General features: G+C 49.0%; 1 protein-coding gene and 1 long non-coding RNA gene across 5 annotated transcripts in view; one reads left to right on the top strand and one right to left on the bottom strand.

Moving 5' to 3' along the window:
• Positions 1–17,687, bottom strand: part of Dpy19l1 (dpy-19 like C-mannosyltransferase 1) — an 88,797-nt gene extending 71,110 nt beyond the window's left edge. For 2 of the 4 annotated variants that reach the window (XM_087210130.1, XM_087210133.1), the window contains exon 1: positions 17,406–17,687. In XM_087210130.1, coding sequence (XP_087066256.1) covers positions 17,406–17,652 — 247 coding nt within the window. In that variant the 5' untranslated portion in view covers positions 17,653–17,687. The remainder of the gene's footprint in view (positions 1–17,405) is intronic. The other 2 variants (XM_087210132.1, XM_087210131.1) reach the window with 2 other exon arrangements.
• LOC110347511 (uncharacterized) lies at positions 17,659–21,231 on the top strand. The gene is made up of 3 exons (XR_015450901.1): positions 17,659–18,178; positions 19,590–19,730; positions 19,947–21,231. It is a non-coding gene; the product is annotated as an uncharacterized LOC110347511 (long non-coding RNA).
• The last annotated feature ends 1,479 nt before the right edge of the window (positions 21,232–22,710 follow it).

Raw genomic sequence — 22,710 nt, 5'->3', positions numbered from 1 at the left:
CGCAGAACCAGTAGCCACATCCTGGCCCTCGTGTACTAAATCATTAACTCAAATAGTTTATCCTCAATTCTTCATTTGAAAGCATTAGTAAATCATAACCCTGCTTCTGGCTCCTGTTCGTCCCATTTGACGATGATGATGATGGTGGTACTAAAGTTCTAGAATACTACGAGCTCCGGTGAGCAAGGACACTGAACAGCAACCCACTTCATGCCACGCCAGAGTCAGCCTTTGACTTCACAAGTCCAGGCGACAGCTGGGGTCTGTCAAGGCAATCAGGTGTCCTCGAGTCTCTCAGAGACAGACTGATGTTGCTAGGCGGCTTTGGAGCCTGAAGCTCCTCTAAGTGGTCTCCTTCAGCACCAGTATTCTCAAGATTCCTTGGAGCTCCCGGCCTGGGAATCGCACCTCCTCAGTCTCCAGGCTCCGTTCAGAATGTGCTCCGGTTGTGAATCCCTGCGCACCTTTCGGGGCAGTGACCCTGGTTACTCTGAACGTTTACTGCATAGCCAGCACTTGGTCAATGCTGTACCTGCCCCACTGAGCAGAACTCCACAGCTGTCCTGCGTGAACGGGGTGGTGGCGGAGGGGTCACCAGTATTCAGTCACTGGCTCCAGGGTGCACAGCAGGTAACCCCAGGAACTGTCCTGAGCGCTGCACTGGGGCCGACACATGGCCTCTGCCACTTACATGAGCGACTCAAAGTGTAAATAATTTCAACAGCAAGATAAGAGAGGGACAACAGGAAACGGAGGGCTAGATCACTTACAAGTGGGAAGGGGGCCAGAGACAGAGCAGGAGGGCAGAAGGGGAGGGAAAGAGAACTAAAGGAGTCAAGCCGTGTGCAGGCGCACATCCCCACCGGGCGAGGCAGGCGTCAGGAGTGCGCACCGCGCACCTGCACTAGCAAGACACTGCGACTGTCACGCTCGCGCAGCCCGCAGCCTAGGCTTAAACAATCCTCAGAAAAAAGAAGCGGGTGGAAGGAGGGGCCTCCTGGCCCCAAGGTATTCCAACTCCTCCTCTACTTTAAACGTAAAAGAAAAGCTGCAATGCATCCACTGATACAGGCAGTGGATGCCACAGAGGCTATTAATTCTTACATGAAAGAATGATGATAAACGATTAAGAACTGAAGTGCATTGTGTTGATATGTGTCATGTGAAAACTGAAATTTCCAGGAAAACACTGTTTTATGACCATGAAATTTAAGAATAAAATTATAAAGTGACAAAGACATCTGAAAGCATTCCTAGAGCTTTTCTTGCCTTCAAGAAAGAATATTTTAAATTACTTTCTCTAAATTTATCCTAGTAATTTTCCACCCTTTCTATATTTGGGGCAAGTATAACAAAACAGCTAATCCATTTTTTCACATTAACACCCATGCCCTATTTTGGTATTCTAAGGAAATGAAGTCAAGTATTTTTTTATTTAAAAAATAAAACATTTTTTTTACAAGTGTAAATTTCAAAAAAATTCAAACTTGTTCAGTAAGAAAAAGGAATTCAAAGGAAGATTTGCTATGTAATATAATTCAAAGGATCACATTCCGTATGCCTGAGAATTCTGAAAGGCTCTTATAATTTTGGAAGCATATGAACTGCCTATACTCTCAACCTGAATTAGGCATCCTACTGCACTGGCTCTTTCCAACTAAAGAAACTGCACAGAGTGTATGTCACCGTTCATGGATTTGCAGAGATTTTAGAGGACTTGTCACTGAGTATTACTCTCGTTAGAGTCTTGTTTAAACAAAATTCCAGTCTATGAAAACCAAACCCTAACTCCCAGGAGAAACAGCTTCCCTGAGCTTGACTCCAGTGGCTGTTAGTGCACACACAGCCAGGCCTCGTGGGTGGCGTTGCTGAGACAATGTGCCCTGCTTGGTACAGTGGAGAAGGAGAAATCATCCTGAGGATGGAATCACCCTGAATAATGGTCACATAATAAACTTAAGTGGGAGAGAAGCTCAGCCTGTCCCAGCACCCAGAAGGAAGCTCCCCGCCTCCGTCCCAGGCTTCTAGGGCGGAGAAGGTGAGCCAGTCCCAGCAACCAGAAGGAAGCTCCCCCGCTGCCATCCCAAGCCCCTAGGGCAGAGAAGGTGAGGCACGTGGACTCCAGAAGCAACCAACCCCCCACAGCCACCCGCCCCACCCCCTCCCATGGAAATGAGAAGACACGTAAACAAGTCTCAGAAACAGACTTCTGGATCACCTACAGCAACCCCAAAGGGAAATGAGATGGAACAATCTGATACTCAACCACCTGGACTCTCTGAACTGGCAACAAAAGAGGATCTGGGAAAAATGAAATCAGAAATAATTATTCAGATAACAGCAAAGATTTTGCTCATGGTGCAAGACATGATTAATAAATCTAGAGAGGACACAGAAAAAAGTAGAGGAGCTGAGGAACATGATGGACTCCCAACATAGGAAACAAATGGAATCCATAAAACATACAAACAGATTTCCAAGAGATTAAAAACTCCATCGAAAGTCTAAGCAGCAGAATGAACCAATGTGAGGATAGAATTTCAGATATAGAAGATAGGATTGCAATTAGTGACCAGGAAAAGAAAAATTGCTTCAAAATTGTAAGGGAACACGAGAAATCAATCCAGCAGCTGCTAGATGATGCAAAGAAGAATAACATAAGACTGATTGAAGTCAATGAAGAAAGAGGAGAGAGTGCAGATGACATAAAAAAACTCTTCACAGAAGTGATGGCAGAAAACTTCCCAAGGAGGGGAAAAGAACTTGACATACAGATAAGTGAGGCATATAGGACTCCAGCTAGCCTTGATCAAAAGAAATCTACACATAGGCATATAATAGTTAGGATTCCAGAAATCCAACAGAAGAACAAAATTCTACAAGCAGTGAGAGAAAAGAAACAAATCACATACAAGGGAAAGCCCATCAGAATCACAGCAGACTTCTCAATGCAAACCCTCAAGGTAAGAAGAGCTTGGAGTGATATATTTCAAGCCCTAAAAGGAAAACAGCCTCCAACCCAGACTGATGTACCCTGCAAAACTATCTTTCAAAATGGATGGAGAAATAAGATGCTTTCATGACAAAGAGCACCTCAGGAACTTCATGAATACCAAACTGGCACTCCAAAAAATTTTAGACAATACCCTAGGAAAAGACAATGAGGATTACAACCCCAGGAAAGCCAGCAGAATGAACCCATTAGGCACAACAAATTAAACACAAAGGGGGAGAATCCAACAAAAAGAAAAAGTCAGGACAAGGCTTTTAAAACTTTTAACTTCATCTCCCTAATGAGTGTATAATTCAGTCTTGTTATTGTACTGATTAGTATTTTTCTGATTCTAGAGTTGCACGCCATTCCTTGTGCTATACTGGCTATTTATCATCTTCTTATGTCTACATTTTAATTGGGTTGTCTATTAATGAGCTCTAAGAATTCTTTATATATTCTGCTCATAGGTTATATGCATTGGAAATATGGTCTGTTTAAGGACTACTTTTCATTTTAATGATGTCATTTAAAGTTCTAAATTTTGATGGAATCTCATGTATCAATTTTTTTTCTTTTATACATCATGTTTGTTTTATCCTAGGTAGTTCTTGCCTACCCTGAATTCATAAATATTTTCTCTTATAATTTCTTCTTAAAGTTTTATACTTTTAGGCTTTCTTATTTAGGTTTATAGATGCCTTCAAGTTATTTTCACGTATGGAAAAAAAGGGTTGAGGTTAGTTTTTTATATACGGATACCAGATGTTCTAGTGCCATTTGCTGCAAACACTATCTCTTCCTAGGCTCTTGAATCGAGTTTATATTCTATAAAATGCTAATGTTAAATAATCTTTCAAAACTCAGTGGACCATATATGTGTGGTTCTATTTCTAGATTCTCTGTTTTATTCCAATGATCTATATGTCTTTCCTTACACCAACACTGCCTTGATTACTGTAGCTTTAGAAGAAGTCTTAAAATTAGGTACTAAACGTCTTCCAACACTCTTTTTGTTTTTGATTTTACTTTTCTAGGTCCTTTGTACTCCTACATAACTTTTAAATTTCAATATCCAATTCTTCATTTACAGCAAGTATACACAGACCTCAATTTTTATATATACCTTGTGTTTTCTAATCCTGCTAAATTCAAATACAAGTTCTAGGGGCTCCTAGAGATTTCTTAGTATTTTCTCTGTAGATGATCATTTCATCTACATATAAAGATTTTGCTTCTATCTTGCCAATCCTATCCTAGTTGTGTCATTTTATTGCCAGGCTATTTTGGTGGGGCCTAGGTTTCAAAGTTTAATGGACAGATAAAGAGTAAGCATATCTGCCCTTGTTCCCCACCTTAGGGAGAAAGTATTTTATCTTCTCCATTCATATAAGGTGTTTTTGCTGGAAGTATGGAGTACATGTCTTTAATCTGTTGAGAAGTTTCTGTTCTACTTCTAGTCTCCTGATAGCTTTTACCACGAACAGCTGTAGAATTTAGTCCAATATTTTTTCTGCAACTAGTGACAGGATCACATGGCTTTTTCCTTTCCTCTGTTAAAATGATGACTTTTGGGAGTGGATCTTCCAATGCTGAACCAACACTGCCATCCCTATAACAAAACCACTTTCTACATCCTGCCAGATCTGACTTCTAATAGTTTGTTTTGTTAAACAAATTTCTATCAATGTTCATACTTTTTCTATATCTTTATCCAGTTTTAGGATTAGCACAATGTTGAGTTCCTAAAATGAGGGGAGAAGTGTTCTTTCTTTTTTCTGCTTTAATTGTTTGATATAATTTATCAGTTAAAATGTTTATGAGCCTGCTGTTGTCATATAGGTAGGTTTTCAAGCTAGGAATATACTTTCTTTAATAGGTGCTATTCAAATTTTATATTTCCTCCAGAGTTAGTTTCATTAATTTGTCTTCCAAGGTACTTCTTAGAAGTTGTCAAATTTATTTCAAAAACAATTTTTGTAATATGCTTTCTATATCCCTTTAAATTCTGTAAAATCTGTGGTAATGTCTCCTAGATCTTAACATTGTAATCTAAAAAATGTATAACTGATATTGTGTAACAGGAAGAAAAGGTCTAAAAGAGCAGGGGAATTGTGAGGGGTAGGGGAAGGGAAAAAAGGGAAAGGAAAAAATATAAGAGGAAAAAAAATGGAAATAAGGTCTTTGCAAATAGGGAAGGGAGAGCAAGGGAAGGGGAAAAAAAATAAGAACCAAGATACTCATGTAAAGGTACAAGATCCCAATGATGAATGTAACTGTATTTTATACCAAAAATGTACCAATAAACTTAATGGGAAAAATAAATAAATAAATAAACTTAAGTGGAATACATTTTGACACTCACATGCATGTCACTCACACACACACCCCACTCACTTCCTGCAATGGGATGCCCTGCACACAGGCTGTTGTTCCAAGCAGGGTACAGAGGTGGGGGTGCAGGGTTTGAACATGCACTGCTGACTCATGACAACGTATGCACCAGAACCCCAGCCCATCCTGGGCCTCAGCTCATACTCCCTCTGATGACCTGGTTCCAGCCACAGCTCCTGGGCCAGCACGGGGAGGGGCCCAGCAGCACACAGGGTCCCCGGCCCACCCATGTCTGCAGGCTTGGGAAGGAGACAGAACGAAAGTTAAGCCACTCTGCTGTCCTTAGGCCCAGCCCCAGCCCTGCGGCCGCCAGACAGTGGGGCTGAGGTCCCTCCCTGAGGACGGGAGGGAGCACACACCGGGGGTTGCCCTCCTGAGATTCCCCCGCTGAGTCCAGTGCTTTTCAAGAGGGAGGCCCACCATCTTGTCTCCTCAAGGTGTGAGGCAGGATCCGAGCAGCCAGAGAGCCCCCACCCACCCTGTGAGGCTGCAGGCCACTTGGCCACAGCTGCAGCTGCCAGGCACGCTCCTGAGCACAAAGGCATCTTCCCTTACACGTGCACAGCTGAACATTCACAAAGCACCTAGAAAACTTCATTTCTACCTTCTGCGAGGCTTTGATCCCATGTCACAAAGAAGGGCTGTTCTTCCCCAGAGGCGCACAGCTGCGCAAGGGCAGGATTCCCGGGACCCAGCACCCTCCCAAAGCAGCGCCTTGGGCACTGAAGCCTCCTGCCAGCAGGCACACCGAGACAGGTGAGACAGCTATTCCCAAACAGGGCTTCTCACCTAAAACATGCTAGGGAGTTTGGGCCTTGTTTATGACAAAAGGACAGTAAAAGAAGCTAGACATCCCTTACATCCACCGGGACAAGGTTTCCAAATCAACCTTGTCAGGTTCTAGGCTGAGCCCCGTTCTAATCTCCCCATTTCTTACTGTTCTGAGGGTCCCCAGTGAGTTTAGGGTTCCTTGGTGCGCACGGCTCCCTGCTCCGTACCAGCAAGCCCTTCTGAGGCCGAGTCGGCTGCTGCCTGCAGACAGGCTCCGCTCCCCTGCCCTGCACAGCCCCACTTCCCTCTGCACACACATGGAGCCCACCTCTGGCCTGCTCCAGTCGATCCCGCACACGCTCTCCTAAAGCCCCACTGGGCTGACGACTCTGTTCCCTGTTCCTGCCAGAGAAGTCTCTACCTCATCCCTCAAAGCGAAGAGAATTCAAGAGTGACATTCTGGGCAGCTGCCGTCTCGGGAGGCCTTGATGACAGTGCCTACGCAGGTGGTCACACACATGCCGGCTCCCGGTCACCCAGGCTAGCTGCCTCTGCCACAGCTCCAGGCCAGCACCTGGCCCGGGCTTAATTCATCTCCACACAACCTCCGCGCACAGCCTGCCTGCCAGGCACCTCGCTGAGCCACGCAGAAGGAATCACAGGAGGGACTCAGCTGAAACTACACTCTCCGACAGTACTGAAACAATCCAAATTGCCTGAAGAGTTAGAGTTATGTGGATACATAAATAACATATCTAATCTGTAGTACCTAGAAAACAAAGCTCAGTTTCTGTGGAGCAAACTAAAAAAGGAAAAAACATTCTTAGGAATCCAGTTTGAGAAAAAGAACAGCCACAGCCCATAGTGCTCCTTCCACTCTGGTGGTGCCTGGATTTTTTTTTTTTTGTGGGTCACAAATGCTTCTAAGTCAATGAGTATCAAAATGCCTACTAGGCACACGACATGTTTTTCTAGAAGTCAAGAACATCTAACAAATGGTAGCCAATGTCTTTGCCCTTAGAGGTTAATCTCTGAGAGATAAGATTTAGGTCCACAAAATAATGAGACTAAAACCACACTCGACAGTCAGCAGACGACACAAATGTCGAGAACTGTAAGAAATCCCAAGAGGGCAGGCCAGCAGTGACCTCGGCAAATAGATGGGCAGGGCTGAAGACACACAGGACACAACCCAGGAGGGAGTCAGGGCGGACAGCCAGAAGGCAGGTGAAATGCAGCTGGACACACTCGATCCACCAGGGCAGTGGGGTTTCCATCTGCACTGATGTGATGGCCCCTAAAAAATAATGACAGTGCGGTGTTCACCCACACTGAGGGCCCTGCTCCCCACACAGGCTGGCACTCAGCTGCGTGACCACAGAGGGGAGAGCAGTGAGAGAGCTGCTCACCAGCGGCCTCAGGCTGTGCCCAGCGCAGGCGAGCCAGAGTCCCCCGCCAGCAGCCTCTTGGCTTTGTGCAGACCGAGCTACAGGCACCCAGTTGCTGTATGCATCTTGAGGGGCAGGAAGGAAGAGCACAGTGACGTGGGGCCAGGGCACTCACACTGGTAGTGCGGCAGGATCACCAGTGACTTGGAGCCAGAGATGCTCAGGGTTCAGTCAGGGCCCCATCTGAAACTCCCAGGATGGGTTCTTCAGTTCACAACTGATCCTAAAGGACAGTCAGGGCCTCACCTCCGCACAGACCAGGACGGGGGAGGTCTAGGCGGTGGATATCCAGGCCCTCTTGGCAAGAGGCTCCTGGCTACTCTGTGCATCTGGAGCCCAGAGTCCTCGCAACCTGGGAGCTGCCAGGAAATGCACTCTCGGGCCCCATCAGTCCTGACTCCCGGCCTGCACTTAACAGCCCCTGCAGTAACTTGGAGCCACCTTTAAGGGCCATGTGGGTCCCGACAGCATCCTGTACTCCTGGTGGCTTCCAACGTGGCAGGGTGGCACTGGAGCAGATCTGCTGAGCAACCACAGGGCGAGGCCCAGGCTGGAGGAGCGCAGGAAGGCCACACAGCGAGCCTGACTCCACTGCCAATCGTGTCCCTGTCGTGTCTGGGCTGGAAACTGCTCCTGAACAAGCCCTCCGGGGACCACACAGTCTGAACTCTGCGGAGCGCAGTGACCGCAGGAAGCCTGGTAAGCAGAGCCCGGTTAGGATGGGGTCTGAGAGATGAGGCCCGGACAGCATCCACAGAATGCGCTTAATTCGGAAGGGAAAATACAAACTCGAGACAGCTCTGACTGACAAAACTTGATAGCGGAAAAAGGGCTAAGAAAAGGAAAGAATTAAAATCCAAGATATTTTTATTTCCCCTAGAAAGAAAGGGACTCCCTTAGGCCTGATTTGCCGTAACTTCTTTAGCCTCTCTGGGTGGCATCTGCACAGAGCACGGAACAGGGAGCCTTGCTGATGATCGGGTGTGTCCAGCCCTGATGTGCCCCACAGCATCACCACTTACTCTCTGGACGCCACTCTCCCCAGAGCAAGCGACTGCACGGCAATTCTCCTATGATCTTCTGTTTGCCTTCTGATCATCCTGCTCCTCCCACTGCAAAACCTTACTAAGTTTGACCCTTCTGCTTTCTCTTTTGAACAGGGGGAAAAACTTTATTCTGAACAGGAAAAGACATAGGCTCAATTCAGTTATAGAGATGAGTTTCAAACTGAGAAGGAAGATTGCTTTTAAAATTCAGTTCTATGTAAAGAAACTACTGCTCCTGGTGAGGTCTAGAACTCACGTGTTCCACGTGGTGATGGTTTTCGGAGTGACTTTAATCAGAATCTCCTCCATACAGCTGGCAGTGAGCACAACAGTGGCTTGCAACAGTTAAGAAAAAAGTCACCACCCTTAACACTAAGGATGATATCTAATACGTTTATCCGCTGCAGTTTACATGACACTTTCACATAGACAAGGCTCTTGTTCCCCAGGAAGCCCAAGGCTCCAGGGCTGGAGCTCAGCCAGGGCTCTGGATCCAGGCTGAGCCACGAAATGGCAGGCATGTTTTGCAGGTAGCGTGCACTAGCACTCAGGGATGCCTAGACATCACAGAAACTTCAAGGATCAAACGCTTTCGGGTCTGGGGCATTTTTGGATTAGGGTTTGTTTTAACAGTACTGGGGATTGAACCCAGAGCCTCCATGTTCAGCTATATCCTCAGCCCTTTTTAAAAACTTGTTCTCTATTTTGATATAGGGTCTCACTAAGTTGCCCAAGCTGGTCTTGAATCAAAATGACTCATTTTAAAGTGAATACATGAAAACAAGACCAAGGAAAGAATGTAATTTGGCTTCTAAGGGGAGAAGTATACAAAGGTTTTCATGTGGTTTAAACATGTATTGATCCATAAACATTAAAGGAGGTAAACCTAAATACGACCATTACCCAATGTGGTTTTTTGTTGTTTTTTTGGTACCAGGGATTGAACTCGGGTCCTCTCGCTTACGCAGCAGGCGGCAAAACCACTGAGCTAAATGCCCGGCCCCCCAGTGTGTTTTAAAAGCAATAAATTTTAACTTTTTTAAAAGTCTCAGCCTTATGTAATGTGAATATAAATATTTCTAAATTAATGAGTAACCCACATTAATTGCTTTCATAAAGTAACTTCCTCCTAGCCTGTGTCACCAACTGCAATCCCAGCACTCTAGGTGCTAAGGCCCGAAGACTGCAAGTTCAAAACCACCCTGGACAACTTAGTGACTCAGTGAGACCCTGTCTCAAAATTTAAATAAAAATAAATAAATGTAAAAGGGCCAGAGAATATGCAAAGGCCCTGGGTTCAGCCCCCAGTATCACAAGGAAAAAAACTAATTTCCTCCTTATTGAAAAAAATGCATTCAGTGTTCTAAGAACAAAGAGCTCTATAGCTAAGATATAGCAGAAGAACAGCCAACCTTATGAAATGCTCTGACAAGAGAGCGAAGCTACAGAACTTTAGGAAACCCAATGGGAAACTAGAAGTTGCATCTCTTCACTATAGGAAAATGGGAGCAACACACAGCATCCATGCACAATGTCCTTGAAAGTCCATTGCCTGGTGAATTGCTCCAATCTTAAGACTACAAAATCCCTCCGAACTGCAATCTGACCTTGGATATCACAATATCTTCCCTACTATTTAATTTAAATCATGATACCTTTTTACTATTTTACTGTTTTTATAGCATTGCCAAATAAACAACCAATACATACACCAAAAAAAATTCAGAAGTTATTAGTTTTCAAAGTTAATTATGCAACGACAAACTGAAGATGACAGATTGACCATGAGGAGATGCAAACCTGAGGGACGGCCAACAGGCACAACTAGCAGAGCAGGGCTCTAAGAGTCAGGGGCTTGGGACACAGGAAGCCATCTTCCCACTGATACGTTCCTAAGATTTTGGGTTCCAAGCCCAGGAGTCCGGAGGTAACTAACAAAGCCAAGAGACCTGCACCTTCAACCCAAGTCCCATTTGGTGGAGTAAGGATCACCTGGCTCACTTCAGTTTCCCATGGGTAAAATGCGATGCAGTGACCTTTAAATTTCAGATTGTTGTGAAATGTTCATAAACAACGAAGGTGCGAAAAGAATGAAAAGCAAGGTCTGATAAAAAATCTTTTAAACATGGTAGAAAACAGTACCATTGCCCCAATTATGTAAGTGCTTCCCATTCCTATTAAAACCTGGAGAAAACTCTTCCGCCATTTGACAACTGCACTGAAAAGCTGGATTACAAGAGCAGCGATTACTATCAGAAACTAGGAATGGGCCTCACAGTGCAGGTAACATTTTAGGCAAATCCGCGTTAGAAAAATATGAATGAAGCCTCACTCTTCTCAATTACAACAATCTTCCCACATTCAGATCTGTCTGAATAGCAAGTCTGCAAAAGGAACTGGTCAAATGACGTCCAAGCTGTGCTCCACACACTGTGGAGAGAATCCCGGCCGCCCTGTACAGAACAGGCCACACTGGCTGTTCAGTGATTCTGGCGGGAGTTGCAGAACTACACTTACAGTCACTGCTGCAGTAAGTTACAGGTACAAAAGACCATCCAACGCTCATCACACAATGGCGATAGCACCAGAATCGCACCTGACAGGTGGCTACTTTAGAAGAAAGTCAAGTGGGGAAGGAGCCAAACAAACAAGAGCCTGAGGGTTTGTTTAGGTGCCCTCAGCGGGAAATACCATGGTGACAACACTGACAAAACTAAAGGCAGTAAGATGTGCCACAATGGCTACGGACCTGTGTACTCTGAAAATCAACTCTTCACTTTTTAAATGTAATCCTATTCGATAATGCTTGATTGGCCAATGAAAGGCGATCCACAGAGATCAACCTTCCTTAGGGGATTTAACAGCAGCATTCATGAAGGTCAGGACCAACGTCCAGTTCTGATGGCTGCAACCATCAGAGTGAGTGACTGCAGACGCCGGAAGACGGGGCCCAGGGAGGCTGCGATGCTTGGTGAAGGACAGACAAGCTGAGGGCGGAGATGAAGGAGCGAACCAGGAAGTTAGGGTTCAACCCTGAAATAACAAAGGCTGCAAGCTACCCCACTGGGAAACACCCAGGCAGGTCTGTCTGCAGTCTCTGAAGTGTAAGGAACTTGTTAACATAATCTTTAGGAGACATTAATATACATAAGGCACTCCTTAAGAGACACTGGAAGAACCAAATAGGGTAAGTGTTTAAAATGTTCAAATGTTAGCAACATCCAAACGTGTGTATAATAATTAAAATGTTATCTGCTTTCAATTTCCATGCCATATTACTGACCAAAGTCAATCACAAATTGAGAATGTGTCCTTTGCATTCAGAGCATCCTGTTTTCTTTTTCTTTCTCTTTCTTGAGGTGCTAAGGCTTGGATCCAGGGCCTCAGTGCATACTAAGCAAGCGCCCTACCACTAGGCTAGACCCCAGCCCTTTCTGAATTTTAAGAAGGTCTTCCTAAATTGCCCAGGCTGGCCTCAAATTTGGGACTCTTCTGCCTCTGCCTCCAGAGTTGCTGGGATTAGAGCTATTAGAGCTATCACACTGCTCAGAGCATTTTAAGAATAAAACATGTTTCAGTGATTATCAACATTCTCTAAGCTTAAGGAGAAGTCTATTTTAGAAATTTTTTAAAAAATGGTTTCAAGCATTGAAGAAATTCTTTGCAATCCCAAGTTGCCCTCTTTCTTGTTGGCTTCCCAGGGGATACATGGGTTGGGGTCTCTGTTAGCTCACATGCCCCCCCCCACACACTGGTGCTGAGTGTGGCTTCAGCGCCTGTCAAGAAGCAAGGCCAGGAGGATGGCCCCGGCCCCTGGCTCCACCCGCATGCCAAACAAGCTCTTTCCTGTTTCCTGTGCTATGCCTCTGTGCAGGGTTCCCCTTCCTAACTTTCTGAGGAGAGAGGAACAAGGACGCTGACGTTTACTGAGCAGTGCCTTAGCTACTTTCTCAGTGCTGGGACAAAGTATCTGACACCCATAAGGTAAAGGAGGACAGGTTCATTTGGCTCACAGTTTGTAGGGGCTTCAGTCCACAGTGGGCTGGCTCCAAGGCGGGGCAGTCTACCAAAGGGGCCTGGCGGAGCAGAAACAGTCCACGGCAGGGCAGGCAGGAGGCAGCGAGACTTCTTTCTTCCTTCCCTTTTTAGCCTGTCCAGGCTACAAGCCTCCTGGAGAGCACCACCCACACCCAGGGTGGCTTTCCCTCTTCAGCAAATCCATCATCCATACTCAGAAAGAATATGCTAAACCAACCCATACGTTAATTCAGTATCACACACCCCAGATCCAGCCACCTCCCAAAAGCACCACCCATGAGCACATGAGCTTTGGGAAGACATCTAGATAAAAGCCATGACATTCGGGAAATGCTGAGGTTCCTCAGCACTGGGTACTGGGGCTTTCTTCTCCTGCTACACTCAGCCCAGAGGAGGCAGAACAGAGTGGGAGAGTAGGCACAGAAAGTCAGGAGCCACGCTCCCTGGGTTCGAAGCCTGGCCCTGCCCCACAGGAGGGGACCTCAGGAGGGTGCCTGGGAAAGGAAGTAGCACAACCCCAACACCACGGTGCGTCTCCTCCGAGGCGCTGAGAACAAGCCGGAGCAGAGAACGTCCCTCTCGGGGTGCCCGTTCGCCTGCCCTGGGAGCTGGAATCCAATCCCACTGAGCCTGAGGACCCCCTGCTTGCTGAAGACCCCACTTTAGGTCTCCTCCAGGCTTTTTCTCCCAAGTTCCACCACCAACCTGACATCTCCAAATGTCTCAACAGTATTACGTCAAAACAAACTCTTGCTCTCTTCCTTCAAACCTGTCGCTCCGTCCACACTCGTCTTCAACGTCTCAGTGTGTATGTTATTTTCCCGATTAGAGCTGCCAAGACCCAGAAATGACTCGTAACCCCTCCCTTTCTCTTTCAGCAAGGCCAAGTCCCCCAAGTCCTGCCCCTTCCATCCACCTCCACGCCACCTACCATCCGGGTCAGCCCCTCTCGCTGGGCCCGGGAGACCAGACCTTGCCTCCAAAGACAGGTTCTCCGAGGCAAAGCGGAATCACGACCCTTCCGCTCAGCACCCGCAGGGCTCCCTCGCAGGGCCGGTCCTTCCTCCGCGCGTGCGGTTGGCTACGCCCTGCGTGCTTTCTCCTCCTCGCCGCCGGCCTGCACCCACCTGTGCTCCCGGGGGTCTCAGCTTTAAGGCCTCTTTCCCAGAGGCCTTTCCTGGTCTTCTCCAAAGTGAGTATTTCCCGACTTTGGGGTTTTGTTTCCCTATCTCAGCTGATTTTCCTTTCTTCCAATTCATTTAGTACAATACACACACACATTTTTAGAACACAAGTGGCACAGAGGTAGGGGCTAGAGTCTTGTTTATTTTAATCCCCCAGAATAACACCTGGTACAATAGGCACTCCGTAACTGGTAAATACAAATGAACTTATCGTGCAACTTTAGGCATATTATCTCATTTCTCTCCCCTGCAGACCCACTCAGGATACAGGGCTCTGAACCCAGGGCCTTCACACTGAGCTACATCCCCAGCTGTTTTTATTGATTTTGAGACAGGGCGTCCATAATTTATTCAGGCTGAGTTTGAACTTGTGACCTTCTTGCCCCTGCCTACCTGAGCGCTGGGATTACAGGTGTGAGACACCATGCCTGGCTTCATATACTCCGTACCATAACCAGATGAGGCTTGTAGTAGTCCCTTCGCAAAGATGAGGCAACTAAGGATGGGAAATACTAAGCGAGCACAGACACAGCTTCTGCAGCCAGCAGCAGGACTCAAACACGGGCCAGTACTGAAATGGCTGTCCTGTCGCCAGCCAGCAGCCCACCCCCCATTCCCAACCTGTGGACGAAACCTTGGCCTCCGTCCAGGTTCTGGCCCCTCTGCTGTCACCACAGGCCAGGTGCTGCTGGCACAGGACAGCCCCCCGAAGCAGCAGCTCAGCCCACCAGGACGTGCCAGCACGGAGGTTCAGCCCTTCGACAGAAAACCAAATGAGAGTGGGGTGCGCGGGAACGGGCGGCTGACAAGGAGAGGGGAGACCACTTTGTTGTCTTCGCCATCCCAGGCTGCCTTTTCATTCTGCCTCACAAGCAGCGCCGCCCTTCAGTCCCTGCACAGATGTCTCTGCCTGCGGGTGTCACGTGTATTTCTCACTCCTGCCGGAAACACAGTCCTCCCCAGGGCCCCTCCCAACTTCCCCCTTCTGATACGGAACACCATGTTCCTTACCAACAACAAGTAGCCATGGCAGGTGACAAACGGCAACTCACAACTGCTGTTTCAAGAGAAGATGAAAAGCTACAGCCAGCGAGAGGGGTGGGTTTACACCGTCCAGCACGGTCCAGCAGGACAGACACGCAGAGCATTCTTCCCTCTGCCACCTGCCCACCTGGGCCTTAGCTTACACAGTGTGGCTCAGCTCTCAGGATGGCTCCAAGGCGCCTGGTGACTGGTCCACAGCTAAACCTGAGAACCACATCCAGCCCAGGGCTCTCCTCGGACAGGTCCACGAAGCAGGCCTGGACAAAGCTAAATGCTTGCTCGGGTGACTAGTTTGAAACAGGCAGACTCAGGAAAAACAAGGTCTTGAAAGGTGCGGTTTTCAAACTGTGAGGTAAAACATTGGATGGTGGGGTCAATTCCATGGTTTATAAGCAGCGTTATGAAAAAGAACAGATCAGAGTACACCGCACAGGCTCAGAGTCAATCCTGCCCCGGGACACTTGCTTTAAATATTTGCATATACATGCAGCTTGGTCTCCTTTCTCCTCCCTCCCAGGCTCCAGGCCCCAAGAGGCAGACTCCAGGGAGAGTGTATCAAAGTCAGTGCCTGGCAAGGGAGGAGATTTGGGGAGCTGGGGGGGGGGGGGCTTGAAGCCACAGCCCCCATCCTGGAGGTAGTCCCTGGGCAGCTGCATGTCCTTGTGGGCTCCTTAAGCCTGCTCCTACTTTGCAAAAAGTCCATTTGTTAAATCCGTTTCGTTCCGGACACTGACATGCCGCACATCGACAGACTGGGAGACACTTGGACACAGCCATACAGACGCTAGTGGGCTGTTTTCAGAGGTGTGAGCAGTTTTAATGCACTGCTTATGTGGGCTGTGGTCAAAAAGCTTGAGAAACACTGTCAAGGTTCTTTCTACACCTCTGCCTCCTTCTGGCTGATGAACAGAAAGCAACCAGGTTGAAACTTCCAAAAATAAACATTTCAAGACCCCATTTATACAACTGTTAGCATTAAATAAGTAGTAAGAAAACCCTACACGATGATTAAAACAGATTTTCTAACAATGCTTCGCCCTGTCTAACAAAGGGAAGGACCACTTCGGAGACTTCTCAGCGTCCAGCACAAATGGAAAAGAACCCCAGCCAGTTTCTAACGCCTTCAAATCTGTGTTTCTATCACAGTCCTTCACATCATAAGTTTCTTCCTAAACAGAAACGAAAGCACTGTGGTCAGAGCCTAATATTTATGGTTGTACTTGATCAGCCACAGATTAACTCCAGAACCGAGGAACACAACCGGTTCTCCACACCGAAGGCCAGAGCTACTGCAAAAGTCCACACGCGGGCCTCTCACCTCCTTCTGGGAGAGGAAAGAAAAGGAAAGGAGGCAGCTTTCGAAAATACGGAAACTGTTTCCTGCCTGGGTGGCTTTCTGATGCTCGGGCAGGGCGGGGCCTCGTGCGGGTCACCCCAGAGAAGTAGCCAGACTCTAGGTCCCTCCAGCAGCACACCCGCCTCTCCGGGCCCTGCGCCGGCCCGGAACGCCGGCAGCACAGGACGTCTGGGGCGCGAGGTGCTCATCCAGCCTCCGGACATCGGGTGACTACTGCCCGGAGCGGCGGGTATGCTCTCATTCACCACCTTCCAACGCCCGGGGCACCCAAGCAGAGGGCTACACCATCACATGGGCCCTGAACTGTATTTAGGAAGCACAGCCATTACCAAGTCCAAATATAAACGGTGCAATATAAGAAGATTCGAAAGAAACGCAACTATTAGAGGGAAAAATGCAAAAAAGCAATAGATATCCTATCATTAATCCATGATTTGTTACTGTTCCTCCATGATACAGTTTACTGCGAAGTGGTTACTGTTTCTGCTAGCCACTCAAAACATAAGCCTTTACTCTCTCACGAAATCTCAAGCCAGTATCACCCGCTTGCTTATTTCACAACTTGGAATCGGTGCGTGCGGACACGAGGCGCTTCCCCGTGCACGCCGACCCTGAGTCCCGCTCCCCAGCCCGGCCCGGGGAACGGAGAGCGGGGAGCGGGAGGAAAGGGTGCGCAGCCAGCACAGCTGAAGGCCCGCGCCTCCCTCTTCCTCCCCAAGGTGAACCTAGTCCGCACGCCAGCAGGCAGCACGCTCCACTTCCCGAGCGCCTCACCACGCTAGCGGCTGTTCGAGACCCAGCGCCTCCGGCGGGGGCCCAGGACCGAGCCCCACCCTGGGTTCAGGGAACGCGGGTACCCGGGGATGAGAAGCCAGCGCGGGCGGCATCGCCAGGAGTCACGCAGCTCGGAGCGCAGCTCGGTGGCACCCGGCAGGGCGCCCGGAGAGCCAGGCCCGCACCCGACGGCTGCCGCAGCGCGCCGCGCCCCGGACGCCGGCGGGACAAAGAGGCGGAAGAGCCCGGCTCCCGCGCTCAAACTTTCCCGCAGCCGCCACCGCCCGCCTCCCGCCTCAAGTTTGGAAACTCGGCCCCGCCCGCCCCGCCGAGCCGGGACGGCCGCGCGGGGCTCACCCAGCAGCGGCGTGGCCCAGCGCCGCCCGCGCCCCCGCCGCAGGCCCAGCGCCCCGCGCAGCGCGGCCAGGCGCCCCCCCAGGCCGGCCCCAGCGGGCGGCGCGGCGGGGCCCCCCCTGCGGGCGCGGGGTGCGGACGGCGGGGGCGCGCGCTCGGGGCCCGGCTCGCCGGCGTCCTGGTCCTGCGCCCCGCGCGGCGGCGGCTGGGCGCTCGCGTCCCGGTGCCTGCTCCACGCCGGCGGGACCATCTCGGCATCGTCGCGCCCGCTGGCTGCGCGCGCCCGGACGGCGACGACGGGGACCGCGGGGCGCAGCGCGGGAGGGCGGGCCGGGGGCGGGCCGGCCTCGCGCACCCGTTGTCACGGCGACGGCGGACGCCGGGGGCGGGGGCGGGGACTTCCCGCGAGCCGCGCAGCCCCGCCCCCTCCGCGCGGACGCGGCCCGGGAGACCTAGTGCGCAGGCGCGGATGCTGACTCCGCGTCCCCGCCCTGCCGGGCCGCGGGGGCGCGCCCGGGAGGAGGAAGGGGCGGGGAGCCGAGGAAGGGCGCACGCACGGCAGCCGGCGGGAACTGGCCTGTCCCGGCAGCCGGGCGGGAGGCTCTGCGGGCGGCCGCCCAGGTGGGGGGCTCCCAGGCAGCCAGGGCCTCGGACCGCAGCCGTTCCCCGCCCAGGCCCCGGGAGCAGCTTCCAAACCCTGGCCACACTTTCTGTCCATCCCCGCGTCACCCAGGGACTTCATGCGGTCGGGGCTTTTCTGTCTGACCGACGACTCGGTACGCTCCCCGGGGGGGGGGGCTCCAACTCGGTATTCTCCTGAGTCGGCCTCCCAGAGGGGCGATTTCTCCATCGGCACCAGTATTCATTCACTGTTAGGCCTTTCCAAACGGACAGTGAGTTCTTTAATAAAAGGCGACTTTTTGCCGCTGCAAAAATCTCCTCCTGCTTTGTATAATTTGTGAGTGTGGGTGTTTAGATAACTCTTGGAGAGGGAGCAACTATTTTTAGACGCTGGTCTTTTAAAGATGATTGAAAATGAGATGCAAAAGGCTTAGGTTCTGAAAGTGTGTCAGATGGATCCACTGGTTTGTTTTGTTTTGTTTTGTTTGTATTAAATTCTTTTATTGGTACATTGTAGGTATACAACAACAATTACATTTCTCACTGGGAATTGTACCGTTACATAATGCATCTTGGTTCTTATTTTTTCCCCATTCCTAGCCCTCCCTTTACGCCCTCCACCCTTCCCTATTTACAAAGACTTTATTTCCGTTTTTTCCATTTGTCATCCTTTTTTCCTTTCCCTTCTTTCCTTTCCCCTGCCCCTCCCACTACCCCTACCCCTTTGGACCTTTTCTTCCTATTTTGCATTATTGATTATTCATTCTAATCATTGGTACATTTTAGGTATACAATATAATGACATTCATCATTGGAAATTTGCACCTTTACATAGTCTCTCTTGGTTCTTACTTTTCACCCTTGCCCGGCCCTCCCTTCAACCCCTCCAGTCCTCCCTATTTACAAAGATTTTGTTCCTATTTTTCCATTTTCTCATATTAATCTCATTCCCTTCTATCCTTTCCCCTAGCCCTCCCACTTCCTTCCCCTTTGCCCCTTTTCTTCCTATTTCACATTAAGATGGATCCACTGTTACCTCTGAGACTAATGCTGAATTTATTCCCTGTCAGGGTAAAGGAAATCTGATTTGATATCTATTAAAGATAATAGAGATAGTTTCGTGGCAGGATTTCTTCAGTGATTAGAAAGTCAGATGGACTAAGGTTTAACGTTTGAACTGCAGGACTAGATTGCCGTCTCCTAAATGTGGTGGATTTGGGAACTGCTTCCCTTAGCTGGTAGCACTTCACCAGAGAACATGCTGCTGAACGAAGGAACAGTGAATGCATGCAGGATATAACAAGCGACGGTTCATACTGCTGTGTCTGGTGGAAGCCACTTAGCGCTAACCCTCCTCTCCCGTGGCCCTGAAATTCTTCCTATCATTGTCAGCTGCCCCTCACAGCCTGCTGGGAAAGCGGTGGGGTTGGCCTGAAACGCCCACCGGGTGGAGACGACTGGTTTTTAAGCTGGGCCTTTTAGACCTCGCTGCTCCCCTGCTCCCATCCGCGCCCACAGCACTGCCTGTGGCCAACGTCTTGTAACCTTTTGAATCTATTTCCTCAGCCCTAAAAGGAGAGGCAATAAAATATCTACCTCGGAGGTTTGTAAAAGTAAAGGAAGAAGTGCGGGAAGTGTCCTAACAGTCACATCCGTTACTGCCCTGTGAATGTTCAGAGTCATTGTCCAAATCCGAGCAACTGCTGTGTGAGTGTTCAAAGCCGCGGGCGACGTGGAGGGCAGCAGTGAGCCTCAGTCTCCCCGAAGAGGCTGCAGGACACAGGACGGCTGGGAGCCAGGGGGCCACAGAGGAGCAGTGGGTGGAGGCCAAGGACAGCTGTGGGAGCCAGGCCAGTCCCCACTCCCTGGGCTTCAAGCTGCTGGCACTCTGAGCCCTTCATCTGCCATTTCCTGCTTCCACAGGTGCTGTAGAAGACAAGGCCAGTCGGGAGTCCTCAAGCCTATGTAAAATAGTAGGCAGCTCCTGGTGCAACCCCACACCCCAAAGTAGCATGCTCCCCGAGGGAGGGAGACAGCTGGAGGCCAAGCAGACACATACCAGGCTTCCTTCCATCTCTGTCAGACCCAGCGGCCAGGGAGTGCATCCATTCAGATCTGTGTCCCTAGACGAGTGTCTGCCACATAGTGGAGGGTGCTTAGAAACAAAAACAAGACATTTGCGCAGACTGGAACCTGCATTTTAGAAAACTGTTGTTGATCCCACAAACCAATCCAAGGTTGTAATGATTTAAAGTAAGCATTTGTAGTTCTTCATCATCTTCCATGTGGTTTTCTTTCTGAGATTTCCAGGCACACCAGAAAGGTGATTCCTAACATGACACTGCAGAAATATTGGGCTGAGGCTGACGGATTTCAAGAACAAGAGCTGGAAAGAGTGACTATTCACAAGAGTCCTGGTCTGACCACTGGGGCATGAACTCAATCCCTTCCTCACTCCGAATGGTAAAATAAAAGTTTTTTGTTAGCTGAGCATGGTGGTACGTGCTTGTGATCCCATCACTCGGGGAGGCTGAGGCAGATCACAAACTCAAGCCCAGCCTTGGTGATTTAGTGGCTTACCAGGACTGTCTCAAAATAAAGTGATTAATAATAATAATCATTTGAAAAGGGAGGTTGAGATATAGCTCAGTATGAAGGGCCTGAGTTCAGTCCCTAGAACCATCCATAAAAAAAGATGTCGCTATTCAATTTTGGGGATGGAGATGAAGGAGATTATAAAGAGGAAATAGATAAAATGAAAATGAAAAGCATAAAATCATAGAGGAAGACAATGCAGAAAAATAAGGCTTAGCCATATTAAAGTATAGGATTCAGGGCAACATCTGATGAGTGATGAGAAAAAGCAAATGTGACCAAGGGAAGACTGTGTCAGAAACCAGTCTCCTTTGTTTCTCTAGCTGGTGTTTAAAAGTCGAATTTGAAACATCTAAACGCTCCCTTGTCCTCCCTCCTTGGCTCCAATGGGTGACAGGCAGCTGAGAAATGTGGCATTTCTTCTTCACGTGGAGGTCAGCCGCTTGATCTCTGTTTTAGAGACATGTCCTAGGGTTAAAGTCTATATTTGACAGTTGTCTGGCTCAGTGGCTGCTTCTACTAGAGGAATGTGCATAACCCCACCACACTTCACAGAAACTGCAGTAGAGTCTATCTGGGTAACACTGACTTTAAGCAAAGCTCCAACATTAACTTGTCATTGTGTTTGTTACAATGTATTCCTTTAGTCTACAGAGAACAAATGTAAATTGCTACTTTATGGGTCTTCAGCTTTTACCTCCTGTCTTTGTTATAGCTGACCTTGTAATTTAAACTGTTCATGCTCCAATGCATGTTAGAACAGTTACAGGGCATGGAAGAATGTTTCTGAGGCAGAAGTGAATGTGTGCTATAGGGTAGTGACTGTTATGAAGGGCCTTCTATGTCCTCAGTGCCTTACTAGATGCTAGAGACAGGCTTCCCATGTGTTCAGTGCCTTAGCAAATATTAGAGACATTAAAGGTTCACATACTGAGTCCTTGTCCCCAAAGACCTCACAGCTTAGTTGGAGAGACAGAGTTTTATATATATATATATATATATATATATATATATATATATATATATATATATGTCACATAAGTACTAAAGAATTTCAAAGAGAAGAGATGGCAGCAGCTGACATGACTGGGCTGTTCTCAGACAGGAAGTGAAATCTGGTCTAGATGCAGAAGAATAGATTTTGTTTGAGTAAATGGGAACATGGTGCTCTGGTGTAGCTCTGGGTTGCCCCCCAAAGCCCCATGTGTTCAGAGGTAGGCGCTTGAGAGGTGATTAGGTCACAGGTGAGCTACACTCACCAATGGATCATCCTCTGAGAAGCTCACAGTCAAATGTTGTGTTGGGAGGTGGGGCCTGGTTGGAAGAGGCGGCTCACAGGGGTGTGACTAAGAGTGCATCCCCCTCCCGGCTCCTCCCTTTCTCTGCTTCCTGGACGCCATGGGGTGAGCCCCTTTTCCTTTGTGGTGGCTCCCTGCCATCATGAGCCTGTGTGGAGCCAGCCAACCGTGGACTGAACCGTGAGCCGGTGTCAGGTGTTTTGTCCCAGCCATGATGGAAAGTGACTAGGATGCACGGGCAAGGCTTTATGGTCAGGGGAAAGTGTGCCCCTGGGGCAGTAGCTGACACAGTCTCCTCACACGAACATCTTAAATCCTTTGAGAAGTGAGGAAGGGAAGAAACATGAATGTAAGTTAAAGGAATCAGTGAACAGATTGAAGAGTGAATAAATGGCTGCACTGAGGAGTGGAACTTGAAATGCCAGAGTGCCTGACCCGTGGCCTGCTCAAACTGGGACCAAAGCCACTTTCTCCCTGAAGGGTGTTACACTCCACTTACCCTGGGGGTGGCCTTGGGACACTGGGAGCTGAGAATCCATGTCTAGACCCTTATTTGGGCTGGAACTGGCATCCAGTGTGGCTTGCCGGAAGCCTGAGCCTCCCTCTCCCCTGGCCCCGGAGCCAGCAGAGAAGCTGGGGCTGATTCACTCACACGTCCTGGACTCAGTGCCCAGGAAGGACCTGGATGTGCCGCACAGTTTACCCTCCTACCCCTTAGCTTTCCTGCTCCCCAGCCTTTCCTTGTGCTCCCGAGGTCCCCAGCTCTCCCTGAGGTGCTCAGCTCTCCTCCGTGG

Source organism: Heterocephalus glaber, unplaced genomic scaffold (assembly GCF_053883595.1).
Source record: "Heterocephalus glaber isolate CG9 unplaced genomic scaffold, H.glaber_assembly_v1.0 deba00001111, whole genome shotgun sequence".
NCBI classification, from domain to species: Eukaryota; Metazoa; Chordata; class Mammalia; order Rodentia; family Bathyergidae; genus Heterocephalus; species Heterocephalus glaber.
The sequence above is the reverse complement of the archived record's forward strand: the minus strand, read 5'-3'. Positions and strand labels throughout refer to the sequence as shown.